General features: G+C 37.4%; 1 protein-coding gene across 1 annotated transcript in view; it reads right to left on the bottom strand.

Annotated features, from left to right (window-relative positions):
- Positions 1-18,589, bottom strand: part of ANXA10 (annexin A10) — a 102,246-nt gene extending 83,657 nt beyond the window's left edge. The window contains exon 1 of the mRNA XM_049864180.1: positions 18,432-18,589. Within this exon, the coding sequence (XP_049720137.1) occupies positions 18,432-18,449 (18 nt within the window). The 5' untranslated portion in view covers positions 18,450-18,589. The remainder of the gene's footprint in view (positions 1-18,431) is intronic.
- Between the last annotated feature and the right edge of the window lie 419 nt (positions 18,590-19,008).

Raw genomic sequence — 19,008 nt, 5'->3', positions numbered from 1 at the left:
TTTTTTACCATGACATAAAAGCGGTCATTTTTAATTTCTGTAAATTTTTGTGACTGAAAGTGACTTATGAACATTTACTTAACTGAGAATAACAGAAAAGCCATGGGACATATGAGAAACTAATCCTAGAGAGTTTAACTGGACGGTAAAAAAAAAAAAAATTATAAGAGTAAAACAAAGGGACATATTTTCCCCCCAATAATCACCCCGTGTTTAATTTAACTACCTGAAAAAAAAGTCAGTGTTTTGCAAAAATATTTTTTAAATAAAGCATACATAAGTGTCTTAGTCATCTAGCGCTGCCATAACAGAAATACTACAAGTGGGCGGCTTTAACAAAAAGAAATTTATTTTCCCACAGCCTAGTAAGGCTAGAAGTCCAAATTCAGGGCGACAGATCCAGGGGAAGGCTTTCTCTCTCTGTCAGCTCTGGAGGAAGATCTTGTCAATCTCCCCTGGACTAGGAGATTCTCTGCGTGGGAACCCCGGGTCTAAAGGACACGCTCTGCTTCCCATACTTCTTTCTTAGTGGTATGAGGCCCCCAACTTTCTGCTTACTTCCCTGTCCTTTTATGTCTTGTAAGATAAAAGGCCACACGCCAGGGAAACTCCCTTTACGTTGGGTCAGGGATGTGACCTGAGTGAGGGTGTTACAATGTCACCCGAATCCTCTTTAACATAAAATTATAATAAAAAAATAAAGAACAACCACACAATACTGGGGATCATGGTCCGGCCAAGCTGATATACACATTTTTGGGGGGACATAATTCAGTCCATGACAGAGTTAAATTGTCTCAGAGAGATAGTCAGTAAAAAAATTCTATAAAGCCTTAAACTGTTCCTTAACCTTCACTGAAACTTTGTTCTGCTTCACTCCATTACCTCCTCCACTTACTTTCTCAGTCTGTATCTATCTCATTCCCAATAACTGTTCTAAAATGAGAATTGCAACAAATTAACAGCTATTTAGACTACAAATTTTAAAGCTTTGGCTTGGCTATTTTTATTTTATGTTCAACTGAATTATTTGATCTTTGATTTGCAATCAAATAAATCCTTACTTTCTCTTTTTGATTGACCTGTTTTGATCAGCATTGCTTTGCTTTGCTTGATTGGCATTGCCCATTGGGTCCATGTGAAAGGAAAACTAATAGGGTGATGATTTCATAGTATATTTTGGTCTTTTCAAGATGTCTTAGTGAAAAGTTAAAAAGCCCTCCATCTACCCTGGGGTGTGAAGGATACTACTGCAAAGAACACCACAAAGTTGTCATTGCTTTTTCTCACTGACATAAATCCTTCCATCCCTGAGGATGGCAACACATGTACAACTAGCTACTTCTATATCTAATATATCTTTATTCAATACGGCTACCATGTTCCTGATTGTGGGTGGAGAGGCACGAAAAGAAGCATATATCTATTAAGTAAGTGAAGAAATCATGTAGCAAATATCATGTACCATGTAACCAGGAAACATCTGATCATTACCTTCTCTGATAATTACAGTGTAAAATAATCAAGGGTAACCAGTCAAAGTTATGACCATCTCTCCATTTCTCTTAAGATGGTGGAGATACAGAGTTGATTCCGACTCATAGTCAACCTAGAGGACATAGTAGAACTACCCCATAGTTTCCAGGGAGCGGCTGGTGGATTTGAACTGCTGACATTTTGGTTAGCAGCTGAGCTCTTAATCACTGTGCCACCAGGTCTCCAGAGATTTATCTAGGGACATATATTTCACCAGAAAAAGGCAGGCTTAATTTCAAATCATCTTTGTTCTGTTATTCCTTCGCAATACAGCAAATTAAATAACCCCCTTTTATTCAGACTTTGTGGAATCAGAGTTGCATATGCTTTGTAAACTTGAGTTAGTACGCAGATTGGTCAGGTACATATTTCCATCAATAGTTGTTATTATTAATTCTATTATTCTTCCTCCTCATTATTATTAACATCAACCTGTAATCCCACTCAAGTTTGGATATTTTGAGAGTTCCATGGGACACTATATTATCACTTTCAAGAGTTATTTTGATATATAATTAGAAATATCTAACTTAATTTAGTTGTAAACTTAAAACCTTAAGCCTGGTTTATAAAATTGAAACTTTAGCCAAAGTCTGCCAGAAAAAAAAAAAAAAATAGAGAAGACACAAACCATGAATATGAGAAGTAGGAGAGGACTTCACTACCAAAAGAAATGCTATGAACAATTCTATGCCCCAGAATATGACAACTTAAATTATCTGAAAGCCTAAAACCACCAAAACTAATCAAAGAAAATGAATAACCTGAATTAAAAAAAAAAAAAGCCTTCTAGTCAATTCTGACTCAGTGATCCTACAGAACAGAGTAGAACTGCCCCATAGGGTTTCCAAGGAGGAGCTGGTGGACTCAAACTGCCAACTTTTTGGTTAGTAGCCACAGCTCTTAACCACGGTGCCAACAGGGCTCCATATTTCCACTGGTGAATTCTACCAATCATTCAAGGAAGAAATAATACCAATTCTATAGAATCTCTTCTAGGAAATAGAAGAGAAAGAAACATAATAAAAAAATATTATGGGACCAGAATTACACTAATACCAAAACCAGACACTGCCAGAATAGAAAATTAAGGAAAAAATATCCCCTACTAAAATGGATGCAAAAATGCCCAACTTAATATAAATAAATCCAACGTAGCAGTATAGAAAGAATAATGTAACACAACAGAGTGGGGTTTATCTCAAGGATAGATGACTGTTTAAATATTCAAAATCAATAAATTTAATTTACCATATTAACAAATTAAAGAGGAAAATAATGTTATCATCAAAATAGGTTCAGAACAAGCATCTGACAAATATAGTGTCCATTCGTGTTAAAAATTCTCAGTAAATCTGGAAGAGAAGGCAATTTCCTTGATCTAATAAAAGACATCTAAAAACGTTACATCTAACATCGTAGAATGTCTTGATCTAATAAAAGACATCTAAAAGCATTACAGCTAACATCGTAGAATGTCCTCTCTCACAAATTAGTCAAAATCAGACTGAAAGTCCTAAGGCAGTGTAATAAGAAAATAAAAATAATAAATAAAAGGCATACATATCAAAACAGAAGAACCAAAACACTGTTGACAATAATTTTAAAAGACGAAATAAACAGAGAGAGATGGTATTTCCATGGGTTGGAAAACTCAATATTGTTAAGATGTCAGATCTCCTAAATTGATCTATAGATTCCACATAATCCCAATCAAAATTCCAACAGGATTTTGACAATCTGATTCTAAAATTCCTGTGGGAATATAATGGACAGAATAGCTGAAACACATTTGAAAAAGAAAAAAAATTTGGAGGAATAACACTAATTTTAAGAACTATTATAAAGCCAGAGTAATCATGAAAGTGTGGTATTGACTAAAGATTTAAAAAATTACATATTTCAGCCAATAGCTATTATTATTCTATTGCTCCCCCTCCTCCTTTTTCTCCTTATTATCATTTGCTTCAACTTGTAACCCTACTCTGGGAGAATCGAGAAATAGATCCACATAAATATGCACAAATATTTTTGGCAAAGGTGTAAATTCATTTCAACGGAGGAAGAACAGTCTGCTCAAGAAATGGTTCTGGACAATTGCATATCTATATGCAAAAAACAAACAAAAACCCTTAAGTTTGACTGATACATCAAACCTTATACAAAAATTAGCTAAAAATGACTCATAGACCTAAATAGAAGTGTAAATCTACAAAACTTCTAGAAGATAATATAGGCAAAAGTCTGCATGACTTTGGGTTAGTCCAAGTCTTTTGAGATATGTCAATAAAAACATGAGCCATTGAAGAAAAAAAAGGATAAGTTGGACTTTATCAATATTGAAAAATTTTGCTATATAAAAGACACTAAATAAAAAGACAAGTCACAGACAAGGAAAACATATTTGTAAATTACGTTTCTTACATTTCAAATGAAGAACATTTATATGAGCTAAATAAAGGAAAATTAAAAAAATCACCAATTAACTAAAAAATAGGTAAACATTCTATACAGGCACACCACCATGGAAGATATGATAAATAAGCAAATAAAAAGATTATCATCATTGTCCATCAACGAAATGCAAAATAAAATTACACATACTGCTGGTGGGAACTGAAAATAGTACAGCCACTCTGCAAAAATAGTTTGGCAGTTTGTTGTAAAAGTAAACATACCGTTGCCGTGAGACCTACCAATTCCGCTTAGAACTATTTACCCAAGAGAAATGGAAACTTTTCTTCATTCAGACCTTTACTTGAATGTTTATAACACCTTTATACATAATTGTCAAACCTGGAAACAACCTAAACGTCCTTCTGTGAAGGGACAGATTTTGGTACATTAACGCAACAGAATACAGATCAGGAAAAAACATGGGACATATATTTCACCAGAAAAAGGTAGGGTTAGTTTCAAATCATCTATGCTAAGTGAAAGAACCACCATAAGTCTGTTGGTTTGTCGTTCTGTGGGGGCTTGCATGTTGCTGTGATGCTGGAAGCTATGCCACAGGTATTCAAATACCAGCAGGGTCACCCATGGTGGACAGATTTCAGCTGCACGTTCAGACTAAGACAGACTAGGAAAATCAAGAGGCAGTTGTTCAAACAGAACAAGGGGATACTGCATGGTTTAAGTCAGGAAAGGTGTGCATCAGGGTTGTATTCTTTCACCATTCCTATTCAATCTGTATGCTGAACAAACAATCTGAGAAGCTGGACTGTATGAAGAGGAACAGGGCATCGGGATTAGAGGAAGACTCAGTAACAACCTGTGTTATGCAGGTGACACAACCTCGCTCGCTGAAAGTGAAGAAGGCTTGAAGCACTTACTGATGAAGATCAAAGACCACAGGCTCAGTATGGCTTGCACTTCATCATAAAGAAAACAAAAAACCTCACAACTGAATCAATAAGCAACATTGTGATAAACTGAGAAAAGATTGAAGTTGTCAAGGATTTCATTTTACTTGGATTCACAACACCACAGAAGCAGCAGTCAAGAAATCAAAAGACGCATTGCATTGGGCAAATCTGCAAGACCTCTTTAAAGTGTTGAAAAACAAAGACGTCACCTCGAAGACATCTTTGGTGCGCCTGACCAAGCCATGGTGTTTTCAATTGCCTCATATGCATGCGAAGGCTGGTCGATTAATAAGACCAAAGAAGAACTGATGCCTTTGAATTATGGTGTTGACAAAGATTATTGAACAAACCTGTTTTGGAAGAAGCACAACCAGAATTTTCCTTATAAGTAAAGATATCGAAACTATGTCTCACATACTTTGGACATGTTATCAGGAGAGATCAGTCCCTGGAGAAGGACACCATGCTTAGTAAAATAGAGGGTCAGCAAAAAAGAGGAAGACCCTCAATGAGATGGACTGACACAGTGGCTGCAACAATGTGATCAAGCATAACAATGATTGTGTGGATGGGGCAGGACCAGGCAGCGTTTCATTCCATTGTACACTGTGTCAGTATGAGTCGGAACTGACTCAATGGCACCTAATAACAACAAGTGAAAGAAGCCATATACAAAAGGCCCCAGAGTCTGTATTTCATTTTATATGACATTCTGGAAAATGCAGAACCATAGGGATAGAAACCAAATCACTATCTGCCAGTGTTAGTAGTTATGGAGAGGGGTTGCCTGCAAAGGGGTGGTAAGGAGGTAGTAAGTACATCATATCCATAATATTTTTTTCCTAATCATATATAACCTCAATCTAATCAAGAAAAACATCAAACTTAAATTGTGGGGCATTCTATAAAATAACTGACTAGTACTCTTCAGAAGTCTCAAGGTCATGAAAGAAAGTAAAAAACTGAGAAGCTATCACAGAGCAGAGGATACTATGGAGACATGGCAACTAGATGAAATATATGACCCTCAATTAGATATTGGAACAGGAAAAAAAAAAAAAAAGAAAGTAGGGGAAAAATTGGTGTGACTCAAATAACAGCTTTAATTTAGTTAATAGTATGATACCCTTCTTAATATCATTGTTTCGATAATTTTAGAACAATTATGTAAAGTTGTAACCACTAGAGGAAGCTGTAGGAGGAGTAATTGGGAACTCTCTGAATTATTTTTATAACTCTTCTGAAAATCTGAAATTTTCTCAGAAAGTTAAAAAATAGTTATTTGTGGGGAGCAAATCTAGCCTCCTATAAAATCAATCAGAATTGCAAATCAGAAATTACTACATTGGTTCAAATGTGGCTTCAAACAGCAGTTTGACAATGAGATTGTGCAACTGGAGGATTAAGACAAAGGTCCAAACGTGAGAATAATAGTAATGGGGTGTAGCAGGAAACAGCCAGAGCCCAATTTTTTTAAACTCCACTTTACAGAACACACTATACTAAGGAAAGAAATGGGTGAGAGCTCAGGGCTAAGGATGAGGGAACGTGTATTGGAGACACAAGGAGAGAACAAATTCGGAAATACGAGGGCAACAATATCACAGCCACATGGAAAATGTCCTCCCTCACATATTTTCACACTGAAGCGACAGAGAGCCTCATGGAGAATGTAAATCTGTAGGAATCTGTTCTACATCCCTCTCTGTGATAAGAAGGTTCTTGTAGCTCGAATGCAGATGGTTATCTTGGGATGAGTGAAGGACAGAGCATGTTGCCAATAAAGCTAAGCATTTTTAAACTAATTCTGTTTTCATGGTCACGTAAACCAGAGAGAAAGAATCAAGATAAAATTTTTGGCTAAATGTATAAGATAACATGACACATAGGATTTCAATAGACCATAACGTTTGACTTCCCTCAGAATACAGTACACTTTTCCCAACAATTCGTTCTTACGTCAAATTCCAGATCACATAAATTTTCCTTTGTGTGCATTTTTAACCTACAAAGAGAATTAAAAAAGAAAAGGAAAGGAAAGGAACCTAGATATTAAGGCCATACTCCTGCCCCTGGTAGGGGAGTGGAATGGAGCCTGATATTTAAGAGAGGGGCTGAAACACTTGTTCCCTCATTATTTTATTTTATTTTTTAATAATTTTTATTGTGCTTTAAGTGAAAGTTTACAAATCAAGTCAGTCTCTCACACAAAAACTTATATACACCTTGCTACACACTCCCAATTGCTCTCCCCCTAATGAAGCAGCTCACACACTCCCTCCACTCTCTCTTTTCGTATCCATTTCCCAGTTTCTAACCCCCTCTACCCTCTCATCTCCCCTCCAGGCAGGAGATAGCAACATAGTCTCAAGTGTCCACCTGATCCAAGAAGCCCACTCCTCACCAGCAACCCTTTCCAACCCATTGTCCAGTCCAATCCATGTCTGAAGAGTTGGCTTCGGGAATGGCTCCTGTCCTGGACCAACAGAAGGTCTGGGGGCCATGACCACCGGGGTCCTTCTAGTCTCAGTCAGACCATTAGGTCTGGTCTTTTTATGAGAATTTGGGGTCTGCATCCCACTGCTCTCCTGCTCCCTCAGGGGTTCTCTGTTGTGTTCCCTATCAGGGCAGTCATTGGTTGTGGCCAGGCACCATCTAGTTCTTCTGGTCCCAGGCTGATGTAGTCTCTGGTTTATGCAGCCCTTTCTGTCTCCTGGGCTCCTAATCACCTTGTGTCCTTGGTGTTCATTCTCCTTTGATCCAGGTGGGTTGAGACCAATTGATGCATCTTAGATGGCTGCTTGCTAGCATTTAAGACCCCAGACGCCACTCTCCAAAGTGGGATGCAGAATGTTTTCTTAATGGATTTTATTATGCCAATTGACTTAGATGTCCCCTGAAACCATGGTCCCCAAACCCCTGCCCCTGCTATGCTGGCCTTCGAAGCATTCAGTTTATTCAGGAAACTTCTTTGCTTTTGGTTTAGTCCAGTTGTGCTGACCTCTCCTGTATTGTGTGCTGTCTTTCCCTTCACCTAAAGTAGTTCTTATCTACTATCTAATTAGTGAATGCCCCCTCCCACCCTCCCTCCCTCCCCCCTCTCGTAACCACAAAAGAGTGTTTTCTTCTCAATTTGAACTATTTCTCAAGTTCTTATAATAGTGATCTTACACAATATTTGCCCTTTCACAACTGACTAATTTCACTCATCATAACGCCTTCCAGGTGCCTCCAAGTTATGAAATGTTTCACAGATTCATCACTGTTCTTTATGGATGCGTAGTATTCCATTGTGTGCATATACCATAATTTATTTATCCATTCATCCATTGATGGGCACTTTGGTTGCTTCCATCTTTTTGCTACTGTAAACAGTGCTGCAATAAACATGGGTGTGCATATATCTGTTTGTGTAAAGACTCTTATTTCTCTAGGATATATTCTGAGTGGTGGGATTGCTCAGTTGTGAAACCCTGGTGGCGTAGTGGTTAAGTGCTATGGCTGCTAACCAAAGGGTTGGCAGTTCGAATCTGCCAGGTGCTCCTTGGAAACTCTATGGGGCAGTTCTACTCTGTCCTATAGGGTTGCTATGAGTCGGAATCGACACGACAGCACTGGATTTGTTTTTTTTTTTTTTAATGGTTCCTTCATTATTATTGGCAGGAAAATTATATGTAGCCCTGTAATTCTGAGAAAGGGTATCATTTAATACATATTTCTCCCTGCTATGTATCTTAAATAGCATTTTCTAAAATTCCTGTTCATCTCTCAAGCATTAAAATTATGCCTTATTGGCATCATGCACAGGGCCAATTTCACTAAGTCCTGAGATCAAAAATGATGGAATATCTTGAAGGAAGCCCAGGTATATGCAGGTACAATCATCCTAATATTCGTAACATCTGTGATGAAACAAAATAAGGGAGTAACACCCTGAAGAGCTTCTACTGACAAGGAAACTGTGATAGGCTTAGCAGTGACCTTGGTAACACACAAAAAAATTCTCATTTCAAAATTAGCAATTCACCTGTCACTGCTGGTTCACAGATCTAACCCTTTTTTGCTGTGAAAGGACTATTATATTTGCTGTGAATATTTACTTTTTTAAAAAAAATTTAATCTGAGCAGCATGTTTGATTAAACTCACAGTAGTCAACCCGACTACCCAGGGAATGTTTCGGTTTGTTGTACATAGGGTTGCTATGAGTCGGAACCCACTTGGCAGCACCTAACAACAACAGTCAGCCCGAAAGTTTGGTGGTTGGAGCCCACCAGCTACTCCATGGGAAAATGACCTGGTGATCTGCTTCCATAAAGATTACAGCATTGGAAACCCTATGGGGCAGTTCTACTCTGTCCTACAGGGTTGCTCTGAGTTGGAATGGAGTTGACAATGGGTTGGGTTTGTTTTAGTCAGCAGGACAAGTGATAAAAGGTACACAGAAGGTGCCTGTGCCTCCAGGTACCAGCACCTCTATCATTCAGCAGCTCTATCTGTTTTCTTACTTAACCTTTAAAACAATGACATTTCCAGACTGGCAAGTAAATGAAAGTCTAGAAGGATGTGTACATATATTCAATATCTCCGAAGAGTTGACCAGTGTTTCGAGAAGATGACTACTGTGGTGATGGCAGTAACAATGAATGATTCAACTATAAAATGCAGTATGATTCATGCAATTTTTAAACTATTGCTAATACATGGAGCCCCGGCAGCACAGTCGTTAGTACTTGGAACAATATGTCTTCTGGGCTTAAGGTGTTTTCTCTTTTTCATAACTTAAAAAATATCACTGCATGCTTTCAATTCTGGCTTATTTAAAAATAAAATGGCACAAATGTTGCAATTAAGAGATAGAAAGATAAAACACATTAAGACCCCCTGTTGCTTTATTACAAATTGCCTCAAAATAAAGATGAAAAGAAGCTTGTGAGCGAAGTTGATTCCCACTTTACTTATAACAGGAGTACATAAAATGCATTATCTTGGGCACAGAAAGTCCATAATTACTTTTATGTTTTGTACTTGATGCTCGTCATAGTCTGTTGAAAAAAATTTTTTTTGGTTCCTTCTAGCATAATTACCAGAATGTCAGAAGGACATAAATAAAAGTGTAATTAAGAAAGACTGCACTCAGAAGTATGTGTTGTGAAACAATGTAATGCTTGCAAGGAAAATGGGCCCAGAGGGGCAGTCTTTACTCTGCCTTTGGATACGAGAATGTGTCCATAAGCTATGAGTAGAATTTTATGAATCCTTAGAGACCATTCAGAAGAGGTGTAAGCAGAAAGATTGACAACATAAACTCTGAAATCCTTTTTTTTTTTTCAATTCCTGTAATTCTTCCCCTATTTGTGAATCAGGGTGAGATGGTCCTAATAACAAGGAATTTCTACTGAGAGGAAGTCCAAAGTAGACAGAGAGCCAGGTATTGGTCTGGGAAAGAGTACAGCAGAATGGAAAATCACTAATGCCTTCTAAATGGTGCCTTTCTTCGTACTTTTGTTCACTCCACCTAATTACAGAAATGCATTACTCATTTTAATAACTATGAATCATATTGCTCAAACATAATTTCTCCAGACTTATCTGATGATTTAACAAAAGCTTTTAACAGCTTGTGATTTAGTCTGATGATTTTCTTCCTATCTTATTTGTTAAGTGGGTTGATTCATCAGGAAAAATAAAATAAATATTTAGTTACCAACTGTTCTTTGTTACTTGGGCTTTACCACCTCTAATGCTATTTAAATATGCAGAGGATTCTGGGTTTAAAGTAAAGCTTGTTTAAATGAGCACAATGAATTAATGTTAATAGTAGAAGCATGTTGTTGTTGTTATGGCCTTTGAGTTGGTTCCAACTCATAGCAACCCTAAAGAACAGAGGAAAACTGCCCCATAGGGTTTCCAAAGAGGGGCTGGTAGATTTGAACTGCCAAACTTTTTATTAGCAGCCAAGCTGTTAACCACTGTGCCACCAGGTCTCCTGTACAAATATAATGTCAAAATAACTTTCCAGAGAATTTTATAATCAGCCTGGAAAACTCTAGTATTCCGGAGAAGTCAACACATCCAGAGAGGTCCAATTTTCCACAGCTCGTATGATCTAAGTGTTGAAAGTGTTTTGGAAAATGTATATAACTCTACAAATTTAAGGCTTATTATTCTTGTTATTATGGTAAATGTTCTCAGAACTTGAAAACTGGACTGAACACTTTCTCATCATCACCTCTGTAATGTTTTTTTTCCTTTTACTCCACAATATTGTCTGATTCTGAAAAGAATTGTTCCTACAATTCAGTGGAATGCATGCTTCAAGAGGGTAGAGGTTTTGACAGTCTTATTCACTACTGTATCCTGAGCACCTAGAATTAGTGGCCAAGGGTAGAAGCAGGAGACCAGTCAGGAGGCTACTGCATTAAGCTAGCAAGTGGTGATGGTAGCTTGGACCAGGGTAGTTGCAGCAGAAGTGGTGAGGGGTGGTGAGACATTATGAATCTATTTTGAATATAGAGCCAAAAGCATTTACTAATAGATTGTTTGTAAGGTATAAGAGAAAGAGAGGAGTCAAAGATAATGCCAATTTTTAAATGTTTACTTTTTTCTGTTTCTGCCTGAGTTAATACGAAGATGGCATTTCCAGTCACTCAAGAAACACTTGGTTATGTGAATTTGGGGTTCAGGCATCGATGCTGGGCTGAGATATAGATTTGAAAAAAGATTCAGTGTGTGGATTGTAAATAAAGCCATAGGATTGGAAGCTATGACCGAGAGAGTGGACATACACAGGAAAGGGAAGAGTTTCAGAATTTAGCCTGAAACGCTCCTGGCAAAGGAGACTGTGCCAAACAATGCCCACACATTTAGTGAGATGAGGAGTGAGAATTAGGCACGAGATTAAGCCATATGGGAGTCACTGCTTACATTAATAAGAACAGTTCAGATGAAGTGGTTGGAGACAAAAGCATCATTAGAGGGGATTCAGAGAGAATAGGAGGGGAGAAGTTAGATGTAATGAGTGCAGTACAGTTTTGAGAAGTTTTTGCCATAAAAGATGGAGAAAAGTAGGTCATAATTGGTGAAGGAAGTGGGGATTATGACATTTCTAAGATAGACGTGGAGCCCAGGTGGCACAGTGGTTAAGAGCTGGGCTGCTAACCAAAAGGTAGACAGTTTGAATCCACCAGCCATTCCTGGGAAACCCTATGAGGCAGTTCTACTCTGTTCTATAGGGTCGCTAGGAATCGGAATCAACTTGATGGCAACGGGTTTATTTTATTTTTTATACATATACATATGCATGTCTAATATATGTATATATGTCTCTGGGTGGTACAAATGGTTAAGTGCTTGACTACTAGCTGAAAGGTTGGTGGTTTGAAACCCACCCAGAGGTGCCTCGAAGATAAGACTGGCAATCTGTTTTCAAAATATCAGGGCCTTGAAAACCCTATGGAGCGGTTCTACTCTGGACACATGGGGTCAGTATGAGTTGGAATCAACTCAAAGACTCAATGGCAACTAACAACAGGGACTCTGAGTATATATGTATAAACCCCAGTAAACCCAGTGCAGTCGAGTCGATTCCAACTCATAGCGACCCTATAGGACAGAGTAGAACTGCCCCATAGAGTTTCCGTATATATATTATTTCCCTTTAGTGATAGATAAAAACTTAACCTCCTCGCTAGAAGCAATATATTGTGTTGTCAAAGGTCAGAGATTTGGAGTCAGACAGTTGGCTTCAGAGCTTTAGCATTGCTACTTAATAAAAGTGTTAAAAATTGCTAACCTGCAAAGTATACTTCAGGTACTTTTTATTGCCTTGCACACCACTTAATTCTCAAGAAAATCTTATAAGATAAGTGCTATCATTACATCCATTTTACAGGCAGGGAACTTGAGATGCAGAAAGAGGAAGTAAGTTTTTCTCAGTCACACAATGCTGTGGAGTCAAAGCTGGCCTCAGCTACATTTAATCACTACGCTACAGTCACATTTGCCCAGCACCTACATTAAAGACAATCTGTGACTTTTTTTTAAAGCAGGTTTTAAGAATTTAACAACATGCCTATATAACATTTCAAGAACTAAAGTTGTTGTTGTTGTTAGGTGCTGTTGAGTCGGTTCCTACTCATAATGACCCTAATTTAACAACATGCTTCTATATCATTTCAAGAACTAAAGTTACTATGTTTAAGTTCTCCAGCTCAATACTTGAGGAGTCCAACAGAAGCTTCAGTAAAGGTCGAAGTCGTAACAGTATGATTCATAACTTGTTGAATCAAAGTGTGTAGATTTCAGACAACATACTCTTGCGATAGTAAAAAAGCAATCTAAAGCCTGAACAACCTTTTAATAATATTTGTTCAGTAAATCATACTGCAGATAAACAATCAAAGTCAGATTTCTTGGATGGAAGTTTTTCTCCCAGGAAAACGTTTCGATAAGAAGAGCCTGCTTTGAAAATAACCTTGCCCTAATCAGCCCAGAATGCTCATTAGAAGGGAGAAGGGCGAGACTATGTCTCACATACTTTGGACGTGTTATCAGGAGGGATCAGTCCCTGGAGAAGATGTCATGCTTGGTAAAGTAGAGGTCAGTGAAAAAGACGAAGATCCTCAACGAGATGGATTGACACAGTGGCTGCAACAATGGACGCAAGTATAACAATGATTGTGAGGATGGAGGAGGACCAGGCAGTGTTCGCTCTGTTGTACGTAGGGTCACTATGAGTCGGAACCACCTCAGTGGCACCTAACAACAACAAAATCAGCATCCTCTGCTCCCATGGTGGGTGGGGGGCTTCTTAGCCTGTAATCACTCCTGGATAGCATGCCCTGAATTTGTTTCTGATTTACCGAGTCCTTTTCCTTCGTGACATGTGATTCACTGATAAAAACAACGTTATTTCTTCCATGCTAGATGTACTAAAATGTTGACTATCTTGATGCCCACATGGATACTACCTGATCCACTATTGCCTGATATTGGTGCTGTCCTGAAACCGTGCTGGGGCAAACTCACAAGTAACAGCATATTTGGAAAGATGATGCTCCTAATTTTATATATATTTATTGGGTTCATGAAGGATCTACTTTTTGTTTCATAACATGAAATCTGAAATTTTGTAGAAGAATTAGACTTAGGCTCTTATCTCTCTCTGTCTCTCTTTTTTGTTTTTGTGGTAGAAAGAGCAGAGTAATGGTTTTAGAGTTAGACAGGATCTTATGTCTACTACTTCCTGGCTTTTTACCCTGAGAAAAATATTTAATTTCTCCAAGCCTCATTCTTTTCCTTTTGAAAAGGGAGAAGCTAATACCTTCCTTGAAGGATGTGAAGACTAAAATAAAATTTGTAAAACCACTGAGCGGCATACCTCAGACATTCAAGAAGAACTTCCAAACCTTTCCATCTTCATTGGGGTTCTTGTAAGACAGTTTGCTATGAAGATTAAATTAGTCAAGGTGTGCAAAGTTTCTGATGTCTAGTAGACACACAGTAAATTATAATAATCACTATTTTTTGTTGTTATTGGGTGCCCTCAAGTTGGTTCCAACTCGTAATGACCCTATATACAACTGAACAAAATGTTGCCCGGTCCTGCATGCATTTTATGTGCAATAACAAAAGCTATTCCAGTTATGAAATATACCAATATGTTACATTGCTTTTCATACAACCATAATTACCATTTTTCTGTCAGTCAATAACTATGGTAGCAATAAAAAAAACCTGTCAAAAGGATAGAGAAAGGAATGGGATTAAAGTTAATTTAGAGGGCAAAAGAAGGGTATAATAAAATAATCTATAGGTGATAAAAGGTACTTGCATGATACAAACGGTTGGTGTTTACGTACTAACCTAAAGGTTGATTATCGAGAGCAGAACAACTAGATGGTTCCCAACTACAACAATGACTACCCTGACAGGGAACACAACAGAGAATCCCCGAAGGAGCAGGAGAACAGTGGAATGGAGACCTCAAATTCCCATAAAAAGACCAGACTTAATGGTCTGACTGAGACTAGAAGGACCCCAGAGGTCATGGTCCCCAGACCTTCTGTTAGCCCAAGGCTGGAACCATTTCCAAAGCCAACTCTGTTCAGACAGGGACTGGCCTAGGCTATAAGACAGAAAATGATACTGGTAAGAAGTGAGTTTCTCGGCTCAAGTAGACACATGAGACTATGTGGGCAGCTTCTGTCTGGAGGGGGGATAAGAAGACAGAGGGGGACAGAAGCTGGCTGAATGGACATGGGGAATACAGGGTGGAGGAGTGCACTGTCTCATTAGAGGGAGAGCAACTAGGAGTACATAGCAAGGTGTATATAAGTTTTTGTATGAGAGGCTGACTTGATTTGTACACTTTCACCTAAAACACAATAAAAAAATAAAATAAAATAAGAAAATAAAGGTTGGTTGTTCAAACCCACTCAGTGGCACTGTGGAAGAAAGGCCTGGAAATCTCCTTCCCTAAAGATTATAGTCAAGAAAATCCTATGGAGCAGTTCTACTCTGTAACAATGACAACTCCGTAACAATGAGTTTGGTTTGGTATAGGTGATAAAATGCTACTATAAAAATAAGGGGGTTAGTTGATGACGAAACACAACAAAAGCAACTAACAATTTCACTGGAGGAATTAGGGCCATATATTTTGAAGAAGATAGTATATTTCACTGGAAGATAGTCTGAGTTCTGGGGTTCTAGAGATACCTGTGTTTGGTTCATGGCTTGAAAAAATGTCCTAGTTGTGTAATGTTTTGTAAGTTATTTAATGTTTCTATAACCCAGTTTCCTCCATTATAAAAGGATTATTACAATAATATCTTCCTGAAGGATGATTTAGATCTAACTATTAATAAATTTGGAGACCCTGGTGGCATAATGGTTAAGTGCTACAGCTGCTAACCAAAAGGTCAGTAGTTCAAATCCACCAGGCACTGGAAACTCTATGTGGCAGTTCTACTCTGACCTATAGGGTCGCTATGAGCCAGAATTGACTCGACAGCAATGGGTTTGGTTTTGGTTTATTAATAAATTTGAATAATTACAGACTTGTAGTAGTTGCTTAATTAAGTCTTGCTTTCCGTAGATAAGTTTTACAGTCAAGCATGTGAATAAAATACACCTATTGAATCAAAGGGAGCCCTGGTGGTGCAGTGGTTAAGAGATTGGCTACTAACCAAAAGGTCAGCCGTTCAAATCCACCAGCCACTCCTTAGAAACCCTATGGGACAGTTCTATTCTGTCCTGTAGGGTCACTATGAATCGGAATTGACTTGATGGCAAGGGGTTTGGCTTTTGGGATGTAACTAAGGAGCTCTGGGTGTGCAGTGGTTAAGTAAGTGTTCAGCTGCTCACCCAAAGATTGGCAGTTCATCTCTACCAGCCGCTCCTTGGAAACCCTATGGGGCAGTTCTACTCTGTCCTATAGGGACGCTCTGACTAGAAATTGACTTGACAGCAACAAGTTTGGTTTGGTTTTGGTATAAGGTAACTAACGGAGCCCTGGTGGTCCAGTGGTTAAAGCCCTCAGCTGGTAACCAAAAGGTTGGCAGTTTGAACCTACCAGCTGCACCTTGAGGAAAGATGTGGCAGTCTGCTTCCATAAAGATTTACAGCCTTGGAAACCCTAAGGGGCAGTTCTACTCTGTCCCATAGTGTTGCTATAAGTTGGAAAAAACTCAACCAAATCAACCTGATGGCATCAGGTTTGGTTATTTTGGTTTAATCCACATAAACTACCTTAATGACAGGGGGCCTCTAACTCCATAATTCTAGAAAGTAATTTAAAAATATTACATATGTTTATTTCTTGTAGATCTGTAACTACTTTCTATATGCTGGCCTCTTACCTGACATATTCTGTACTTTGTAACTGACACAGGTGAATTAACTCTGTGGCTGTCAGAAATGGTAAAATGTTTGAATCAAGTATATAAGTTCAGATGTCATACACCCTGAATCAGAACTGCTGAGTAGAGGGTGAATGATTTTACTTTTAACAAGCAACCCAGCCAATAATTACCCACACTACAATATGAAATTTTTTGCTTTCTTGCCGTTGGAAGAGTTTGTGTTTTGCTTGAGAACACCAGACTCAAAGTGGAGATTAAATAAACTTGGCCTCAGATATTGGCCTTGTTAACACCAAATTCTAACTACCGTTGCCATATTTCTTAAGGTGATAGATTATTGCTTTAAAATATAATGACCTTGATTATGTAAAACCACTTGAACATGAGAAATTGTTGAGATCACACATAAAAACTAAAATTTACCTCCCATATTTACAAGGAGTTTTTAGATATGCTGAAAGCCAACTCTGTAACCTTAATTTTCTTTATCTGCTCTAGAAACTATTGCACTTCTTTAAAATTTTGTTACCATGGTAAATTTTAACAATCCCTGAAATATAATTTAGATATTCTCCAAAAGTTTCTTTTGCTAAATTGGCATTTAAGTATCAATACCAGACTATATAGTACACAGAATAGAATATTAATTACTGCTAAATAATTTTACTTGAATAAATAGAAAAAAACAAAAACAATAGCCTTTTCCATGTTAAATCATTTACCACGCTGGCCTAAACTACCTAATTCCTTTTATTTCCCTGTAGAGCAATGTAACTGCCTCCCTACTAACAAAACGATCATGGGAACTTCCAACTGCAAATTGAGATCTTGAAATCCCAAAATGAAATTAAGATCCTTAAGAAAACGGGATAGAAAATACCTATAATTTAGGTCCCCATTTATCTTGAAAAATAAAGTAAATAAATTTTTTTAGGAATTAATATTTTGTATGTGAGTAAATTATATTCATTCTTATATCAAATAATCATATTAGGATGCTTTTTGCAAAATAAGTTTCCTGGGTGAGTTTTTTATAATACAGATTTAAAAAAACACCGTTATCAGCACACACACGTTTATATATAATTTCCAAGACCGTTGTATAGCTATTCAAAGTCTATGTATTTAGATCATACAGTGTCTATGTTGGGTCTTCAGAAGCTGGTGGACAATTACAGCAATTGAATTAAGATGATGCAGGGAAGGAAAACAGTGAAATGACTAAACTGAGTTAGAAATTGCTTAAATTCTATGGATATTATTTTTTAAAAATTGTATTACTTGAGAGCTCAGATTAAAAAAAAATTAATAATTAAATTTATGTTCATTCTTATATAGAGAAATAAATATGGGGACCAGAAAAGCCTTGTTATAACATAATTCCTCAGTTATAATTCTGAGACGGCTTACTTTTGAAAATTGGGGTAATAAAATTGTCTTTATGGAATAATACATTATTTCAAAATTAGCACAGATTTTCTATTTAGTAAAATTAATCCAGTTTAATGTTTATAGTGAACACCTACTAATTAAAAACTTAATAAAAATTTAAAATGACAAGCAGGTCCTATTACAAATGTCCAGCAAAACAAGTGAGATTTTCTAAATCAGGACTCATCTCAAAAGCCTGGAAAATTTTACAGAAATAGCCATTATACTTACATAGTCCCCGCAGTACATTTTGATGATAATGGTTAGCTTCAGAGTAGATCCAAAGATTGCCAGCAGGTACTCAACTGCATAGAGTTGTTTCACTATGGAGCCAGAAAGAACTGAGGTGCAATGTTTAATCAAATTTAAATACGTGTACCATTAACCTCTGTCTTCTAGGCAAGAAAAATTAGAGGCAATTTTCCATATAACATGTCCAGAGATACAGTAGTTATACTAGGCTATTAGTCATAGGTGAATACCCCAAAAGAATTATTACACAAAATAAACAGAACTATTAGCCTAACCCTCTGTTGTATGTTGATTTAAGAAACATGAGGTAGCCAATCAATGAAAGAAGTGTAATCTTTTGAAAAAGCTGATGACTTATGGAAACTTCAGTTGATTAACCGCAAAGTTAATGATTTATTTTCTGCTTAATCATTTTAAACATCAAGATTCTTTTAGCTGTTCAAGGCCATGCTTTCATATTTCCAGTCACTAAATTCTATATGCATCTACACATTTCAATATTTCGGTTACTGTATATCAGGTCTTGTTCTTTGAAAGTAATGTATTTAGGACAGAC

This window comes from Elephas maximus, chromosome 21 (assembly GCF_024166365.1).
Source record: "Elephas maximus indicus isolate mEleMax1 chromosome 21, mEleMax1 primary haplotype, whole genome shotgun sequence".
NCBI lineage: Eukaryota > Metazoa > Chordata > Mammalia > Proboscidea > Elephantidae > Elephas > Elephas maximus.
Note: the sequence above shows the minus strand (reverse complement) of the source record. Positions and strands in the feature narration are given on the sequence as shown.